The sequence below is a fragment of the Mycetomoellerius zeteki genome, unplaced genomic scaffold (assembly GCF_001594055.1).
Source record: "Mycetomoellerius zeteki isolate Tzet28-1 unplaced genomic scaffold, Tzet1.0 scaffold636, whole genome shotgun sequence".
Classification (NCBI taxonomy): Eukaryota; Metazoa; Arthropoda; class Insecta; order Hymenoptera; family Formicidae; genus Mycetomoellerius; species Mycetomoellerius zeteki.
In genome coordinates, this window is record NW_017257650.1 from 230503 (window position 1) to 239763 (window position 9261).

General features: G+C 30.3%; 1 protein-coding gene across 1 annotated transcript in view; it reads right to left on the reverse strand.

The window, feature by feature from the left end:
• LOC108728699 (short-chain dehydrogenase/reductase family 16C member 6-like) overlaps positions 1-4568 on the reverse strand; it is an 11429-nt gene extending 6861 nt beyond the window's left edge. Inside the window, 3 exon segments of the mRNA XM_018457421.1 lie at positions 1467-1621; positions 2045-2188; positions 4493-4568. Of these exon segments, the coding sequence (XP_018312923.1) occupies positions 1467-1621; positions 2045-2188; positions 4493-4513 (320 nt within the window). The 5' untranslated portion in view covers positions 4514-4568.
• Between the last annotated feature and the right edge of the window lie 4693 nt (positions 4569-9261).

Here is a 9261-nt window from a genome sequence, read left to right on the forward strand (position 1 = left end):
AGTTTCGAAGAAGTGCGAAATTGGATAGATGAATGGTTTCGGACCAAAAACGAGTCGTTCTATCGTCGCGGTATTCATGCATTGCAAGAGAGATGGCGAAAATGTATAGCTAGCGAGGGACGATACTTTGAATAAGCCGCTTTTTGTTTTTTCTTGAAATTTTGCATTTTTCATTGATCAAAAAAACCCGGAAACTTATTTGTACACCTAGTATTTCTTGGTGCCCCCCCGATATTTTTCGCAAGTCGGCGCTTATGACCATCAATGTAAGAATTAAAAATATAGAATCCAAACATCATGTTTATGTGATAATAGTAGGTCTAAAAAATAATTTGGATTTAAACTGAATTCGTAACAAAATATTTGAAAAAAAAAATAAACTACAAAGAGACACTTCAGGAGTTAATTAGACCGGAGTGTGGCAAACTAAAGATCTGTCTACTTAAACTTTGCCATGTACTAAAGGAAGGTTAGATTAGGTTTTATATAAAAATAGACGGATAACTAAAAAATTTTAATAAAAATAATGCTACTTAATTTCATAGATCGCATTAATTTTATAAAAGAATTTAGAAAGTTACTTATTATGTCTTTTACATAGCAAAAACAGAATTTTTTCCAAAAAATCAATTTTTCGGAAAAAAAACCGAAATTTTTCCAGCAATTTGAAAAAAACGGCTTTTTTAAAACTATAGTTTTTAGGGAATGAAAATTTATATTATTTAAATTATGTAAATATTACGTTAATTTTGCATCGAAACAGTGACAGTACGGCCAATACGTAACGGTATAGCCATTTTACGTCAATGATATACCTGCTACGTCCTTGGTTTATTGTGCTGTTCCATAACATTTATATACACTATGTTATGTAAATGTTCCAAAATTGCGCACAGCGTGTTTGCTGGGAAGAAATCGAAAATCACTAGGGCAATCAAAATATGTATAGGACGTTTTTTTTTATTTGACTAATAAAGAAATAAACTAAATATTATATAAATTGATTTCATAAGAAATTATGCATTTTGAGCTCTATATGTTACAGCATATTTTTGCATATTTCACACATAAGAGTATATTTTTGCATATTTTACACATAAAAGCATATTTTTGCATATTTCGCCCATACGTGCACAATATTTACATATTTTATCTATTTTTATTGAATATTTCATCGTTTTTTAATTTAAGTTTATGATTACGTTATTATAAGTTAAAAACTTAATTAATATTTTGAAAATTTGTGCAATAAAGTAATTTTCAAATGCATATATTCCTTTCTTTAGAGCATTTTTTCAATTTCACAGAGCATATTTTAGGCACTTAAAAAGAGATTTTTACAGCATAATTTTGGTTGCCCTATAAATCACTTTCGTAGGTAAGTATCCCCTCGAGTACTAATTTAATATGCGTTTACATCATGACCTAGTTTGTTCATTCTGTCGAATATTGTTATATAAACTTACCGATACGCATACACAGAGTCTTTTCGTTTTTTTTTAATATCGTTCATTGTTTCATTGTTTGTTTCTTCATTGATATCCCAACATATCACTGTTGCTCCTAACGAAGCATAACCGATTGCTAATTCCTTTCCGATACCATGACCTGCACCTGTTATCTATGATAATATATAAATACAATTTAAATTATAATTATTACATATTACAATACTTTTCGTTTAAAATAGCATAATTTCAAATTTTTATTTTGCTTTAAAAGGAAAAAATGAACTTTTGTTTAATAAAATACATATGAAAATAAATGTAAATAGAGCGTCTCAGTTTAAAGTTTAGAATACAAATCTATGTTTACAAATTTATGTGATATTTTTTGAAATAATACTTATTATTTATAGTAGTGAAAAAAAGTAGATATAAGATAAATGTAGGAAAATTTGTTAAAGGAAACATTAATTTATTAGAATTCAATTTTGTAAAAAATTTCAGAAAAAATTAGAAAAAAATTACGAAGCTTAGATAAGTCATATAGGATACACATATTTTTTTATAAACTGTGTATATATTAAGATTTTTGTACGCACCAAAACGATTTCATTAGCTACACTCTTTTCTTTTGTTGGCCTGATTAATCTGTATACATCGTTGAAAATACAATGTAGAATTTTAAATATAAGCAATAAAATCTCTGTTAAGAGCAAGATATATTTTACCACGACCATGATTGCCTAAAAGATTAACAATTTTTAAAAATAAGAACATCTAATATTGATTGAAAATATGTGTTAATTATATATTTCATTGAACTTTATATTTTTATGCGATTATGTGTATATATTATGTAATTGTGACGTTGTTATATAATTAAATATAATTAAATAATGTATAACTTTGTTTTTCAGTTTATTGCTAATACATTGCGTCAACATTGCGTAAGAAATAGAATGTTATAAAAAAAAAGATATTAGATCTAAAAAATATAGACGGTATATAAAAAAAAATTCAACATTTATATAACATATACCTAATAATATATAGTATATATTAACAATAAGGAAAAAAATCTTAAAGCTCGAAAACTCAACCGTTACTGAAATATAAATATTTTTATATGTTAATATTATAAATGATTTACGGGCTTCTTATACGTATGCGATGTTTACCTCAGTGTTTATAAATTGCCATGCATTCTGAATGTCTTCCTTCAATTTCCATACATACTTCATAACAGCTTTCACCAGCAATCAGTTATAACTGTGTAGTCATCAAATATGTAAATTCGCAATCGCCGGTTGATGATAACTGACTGCGGTGAAATCTTCTTATAAAATGATGTAACGCACCGGCAGGAATGGTGTCCCTCGGCGTTCGGCGCGCGACGCTACACATTCGTACCGAAGTTCACACGTACGTGTTACTGGAAGCACGGAGGAGGCGAGGAGCGCGAAGGGAGAATGTAATGGGGGGCGCTCCGATATTCCGTCCTTAGCGTAAGACGCACGATTGAGAGAGAAAGCGTAATTGGACGTAATGTCGGCTCGCGGTGTCCTTTCGCTGTCTCACACATTTGTTACTAGCGCGAGTGAGATCCCCCGGTGTCTCCCGCTCGCCAATATTCATAATATTTTTATTATGCACAAAATGATGTAATTATGCATAAAAATTCTTAATACTGTAAAAAAATTTTGTGCATAATTACGTGTAACTTTGAGACTCATTGTAATAGCTTTGCATGCTTCCAGTAACACGTACGTGTGAACTTCGGTACGAGTGTGTAGCGTCGCGCGCCGAACGCCGAGGGACACCATTCTTGCCGGTGCGTGTACTACATACGGAAGTCAAATGAGTATGTTCAAAATGCAATTTATAAATAACACTGAGGTAAATATCTAAGGTACACATTTCACGATCCGAAAACTCGGATCGAGTTCTAGCATCGTAGACACAAGTGTAAGGTCCTTCGTAATAAAATACAAAAGATGAAGGATATTTGGATTTCTATCTCATATGTTTAATCCAATAATACCCGTTATTGAATATATCTATTCGTTAAGGAGATATTTTATATCTCTTTTGACAGGATGCCTGAAGGCGAAGGAATAAAAAGTTGCGATATAAACAGTCCTGACACTTTTACTCCGATCACTGACTTTATTCGACAACTTAAGACTTTAACGAGTATAATCGACACTCGGGCGGAATTCGCTTTCCTCGGCGCTTTGAGTATAACACTCGGAAGAAAACCTTGGAAATTGGCGAGAGACCGTGCTCCGAATATGTGTGCTCCGAATTTTATAACCGTCGCCTCTCTTTCGGAGCGGACAGTGCCGTTGTTACGAATACGTACTAATATCGTTATCAGATTAAGTTACAGATGTCGGTACAATTCACTTTCGGTAATTATCATGAATGCTCAGCGAGACCTTATAATATTCTTACACAAGGCTTATGCCACGATTCAAAACAATAGAAAGAATATACGCATTCGCTCAACTCGCGCTAACTTGCGCCAACTCGCACGATAATAAAACTGCCAGTAGTGGAATTCTGTAATTCGTTATGCAGTCTTTACGAGTTCATAACGACAGTTGCGCAGCTTTTTTACCACCGCGCAGATATTTTTTATAAAATATCTGCGCGGCTGTCGTTATGAGCACTTAACGATTGCATAACGAGTTACAGAATTCCACTGCAGATGCGCTAACGTTAACCAGAATTCTGGTAATGTTGCATATATCTAGTGAATATAATTAGATGTTTTGTAAATTCAACTGGAAAATGTTAAACAAATCTTTATAATCTACCAAACGATCTAGTTATAAAACCTTGAGTCCTGTTTTAATAATCAGATTTCTGCTAGATTTAATCTAAATGCATTTAACCATATACATTTTGTTGATACAATCAAATCATTTTTCTCAGTGAATGGATAACTTATTTGACGCAACAGTTTCTAAACTCTATTGTGAAATGATTTTGTTATTCATTAAAATTTAAAATATATATAATTAGTTGAAGATAGTAATTCATACCTGCGTCTGAACAAAACTCATATAATTAATATTGTCTTATTACTTTTGATGGATATCCTACTCGCTTATAGCACACATCGACTTCTGTAGTATTCTAAAGAAGGGATATGTTTTTATGTTTGTCATTTCATCTGAGTGAAGAGAGGGAGAGATCTGATGTATAGTAGGAGAAGTGATGTTAAGGAGAGGAAGATATGTATCAGGAAATTTGTCAGTGTCATTTTGTTCATTTAAAGGATGGGATTGTTTTTTAATGAAAATCTGTTGTATTGTAATTTCTGTTATTTATTTATGTGTTTCTCAATTTATTTAATTAAATGTTATTTTATATTCAGACTGACTCAATCTTTCATGTGTTTCACCAGTTTTCGGACTATAATTTTTACGTATTGACTCTTACTTCGCCCTTTATTTATTATTTTTATTTTTATATAAAGAGTCCTTCTATTATATTTGTTTAATGTTAATGAAAATCATTTCGAAGATAGATTTTTTTTTATAAAATAGTTCAGAGTCAAATATCTGAATGTCATTCCAATTCAAATCATGTTCATAGTTATATTGGTGACTAATTACTGAATGCAAATTCGGTGATTTTTTTATGTCCCTTTTATGTTCTTGTATTCTGGTAATTAATTTTATTTTTGTTTGTTTTTTTATTTTTCCTCCCACATAGAAGGAATCACAATCGAGATAGCATATTTTATATACGACGTTACAATGTTCCATTTTTTCTAACTTATCTTTATCTGATTTAATGTATTGATTTAAATTCATGAGTTTGTATGCTATATTTAGTTCATGTTTTTTTCTAATTGTCTTAAACTTTTCAGAAATTTTATTTATATATGGAATTGTGAATATGGTATTTTTTCGAAATATTGTTATTAGAATGCTGTTTGTAGATAATGTTTTCATATAAATTATTCCTGTTAGATAAAGTTTTTATTCTGTTATTAATGGTGGAAAAAATCATCTCTAAAGGATACCCATTGTTTAATAATATGTTAATCATATCTTCAATGTTTTTACAATGAAATTTTGGGTGTGATAGAAATAATTCTATCTAGCTGTCCAATTATCACTCCTCTCTTGTGTTCTAGAGGGTGGTTCGACTTATAACTTATTAAGTACTCTACCGGAATTTGTTGGTTTCTTATACGTGTCAAATGTAATGCAACTTTTCATGATAGGAATTGAATGACTCAAGTATTGGAAAAATCTGATTTTCAGGATGACTAGATCTTATTTTATACGTTATAGTAACTTTATTAATGAATGAGAAAGATTTACATTAAAATTCTTCGAAATACAATTTTGTCCCACGATTATCATATTTTCAGGGTAAACTCCAAGAAAAAATTCTCTCCGTATGTAGTACATATTGTGACAGACGGTAAAAAACGTCACATCACGACTATGTTAGTCTTGCTTTTTCTTTTAATTTACATGTTATGCTGTCAACTTTTATTGATATCACGGATTCACTAACTTATTGTACAAACCGAGATGGTTCCTTATCAGCGTTGATAAATCGGCTTAATTTCTATCAACAAAAGAAACAAAAATTATGCAATTATCCAATATGAGACAGCTAAAATAAGGAAGGCTAAGAAGGCTAAAATGCAATAAAGATTATTCTCAAATTACATTGTTGCGTATTCAACTGTCTTACCACTACCGGCCAATGAAATAGAATTATAGAATAGGAACGGTAATGGGCGTGAATACCGACACATTTCAATTTCAAGTCAAAAAACCGAATTTGGACAGTTCTGAATACGCAGTTGTGTTGAATTTAACATAAATCGCATGTCTCAAACGATCCACTCAAATTTTTGAGTTAATTTTACACAATGTGAATATGTTAGAAGGTAACACAAATATTATGTAAGAGAATAAATACAAAAAAAATAACATCGACACAGTTTGTAAACAAACCATGGAAATATTTTTTTTTTTTTTTTTTCAGAAAATTAACATTTATGATAGGAGAGAGTGGTCTAAATTGGACTTATTTGCAATTTTTGCTCTCTATAAGGTGTAAATAAAGTCCGATCGTAAAATCGAAGGTGCCGTTGGAAAGATCATTTAATTCCCTTAAATAATGATTTACAAGGATTTTCTTTTTTAAAAAAATTTTCGCACGATGGCCGAAAATATATATGTATTTGCCTCTATTTTATGAATGTTATGACAAAGAACTGTCAAACTGCTATCATATGTTCGGTGTCTTATAAGGACTTTACATTATAAATAGTACGCAATCTGCTTAACCGTATTCATTTAAATTAAAAAGGCCCTATTTGGAACACGGTCCAATTTAGACCACTCTCCCTATGTTAAATTAACACATATTTTACTCATTTGTCTTAGAATTTACGTTTTAAAACACATTATTTTTATGTTACTTATTCACTTACTCATAAATTATGTCATTTTGACACTAAGAAACATTGAATATCAATTTCACAAAAAATCTTTAAATAACATAATTACATTATGTTAAATTAACACTCGAATATATTAAAAAATTCAACACAAACTGTTAACACAAATGTCAAAATATCGTTTCCAACACAAATACATAAATTTTTTTACTTAAAATAATACTTTATGCGCATTATGCGTGCAAAACGCAGTCTATCACAAACATATTAAACTTTTTTTCACGTAAGTCTAAAGATTAATCAGTGTAATTGGAATTGTTATATATATGTATTTATAAAAATAATCTCTTCAAGGTTTGACTTTTAAATGCAAGGACTCTATCAAGCGCATACATGAGAATGCAGAGAAAAAAGAAAGATTAATTTTAATTTTTTATGGCATGTTTTTTGATAAGTTGACAATTTTTTTTCTTTTCTTCATTTAATTACTAATTCTCTTTAAAAACAAATCTGCTACTTCAGGAGGAGATAATGGAAAGCAGCAAAACATAACATTACATTATGTACATTTTTATTTTAGAATGCGATAATAAAATGAATTAATAATGATATGAGATTGTGGGAGAATTAAGATGCGATCAGTGTCATATACTTATAAAACTTATCAATAAATAAAACAAGGGCAAACGAGCCAACTACAATATAAGATCTTTAATAAACGTATATATATACAATAATCAAACGTTTCGACACCGATCGGGTCAATTTACAATAACAAAACATCTTACATACATAATCAGAAATTCAGTTAGAATATATTGTCCAGTGAGAATTTGGTTATATTCATAAAAAGCAGTCCATATTTAAAACTATTGAAGAGATCAAAACTCATTCTACCATCTGGATAAATAATAAATTAACGTTGCGTTATAAATTAGATAAACGATGTACATGTTTAGTAAAATAGATTAGAGAGAATGTAAATTAAATAAAACATATATACCTCATATTGTCTCAATGATGTAATGTGGGCAACGATAGGAACACTCAGTTAACAAAAATATATTTAAAAAAAAAGTTATGTATAATAAAAATTATTAAGCCATGATGCGCATGAATATAGCGTTTAGACTCAATCGACGTCAAGCGACGTTATGACAAAAAGAAAACAAGGAAATAGGAAAGATAATAAAGAAGGAGACAAGGACATTGTTAGGAGGGGGAAAGAGATTGGATAATATTTAGGTATGATTCTGGCAAGGATTCTGTGTCATTTTGTTTATTTAGCCCATGCGTTTGTCGTTTTATGTGAACCATCTCCGATATCAATCTCTTATTAAACGAAGCTTCTCTGTCTAATATTTCCACATTATCCCAGTCGAAATTATGATTCTGGTCAATGCGATGACAAGTGATGACTGTTGGGGATTTTGACTTCTTATTGATATCGGAGACATGTTCGTGCAATCTTGTCTTTAATTGTCTTTTGGTCTGACCCACGTAACTGGCTTCACAATCATCACAAGAGATCTTGTAAACTACATTTTGATTAAATAAGGGATCTAACTGATCTTTACCCTTTTTAATGAATTTATTTAATGAGTTAGGTATCGAGAAGGCCAATTTACAATGACACATATTGGCTAATGGAGCAAACTTTTCCGACACCGAATTCACATAAGGAATCGTAAAAAATTTTTCTCTTATCTTTTTCTCAACCATTCCATTTTTATTGATGTGAAACTTTATTCTTTTTTGAATAGACGAAAAAATGAAATCTAGTGGATAGCCGTTATTTAAAAAAATATTTATTGCCTTAATCAAATTGTTTTGCTGGAAACGTGGATGACACAACCGTACAATTTTATCGACCAAACTGTAAATAACCCCCCTTTTATGACACAGTGGATGGTGTGAATTAAAATTTAGGAACCTGCCAGAAAACGTCGCTTTGCGATATAAGTCAAAAACTAGAGTTTGATCTTCCACAATCAACATAGTATCCAAGAAACTTAGTTTACCATCTATGCCAACCTCCATAGTGAATTGTAATCTACTATGTAAAGAATTAAAAATGTTTAAGATGTCATTAATACTATCAGATGGAGCCGCTAAAATAATATCATCCACATATCGAAAATAAAATAAAAGCTTAATAGGTAATTTTTCAATTGCTGTTACTTCGAAATCTTGCATGACTATATCCGCCGCAATTGGAGATAACGGAGAACCCATCGGAGTACCAAAAATCTGTCTGTAATATTTGTTATTAAACATAAAAAAGGTGGAGTTCAAAACAAAACGAACAGCAATTAAAAATTCATTTAATGGTATAACAGTCTTCCCCGATATATAATCCCATCTCTTTGCAATACCATC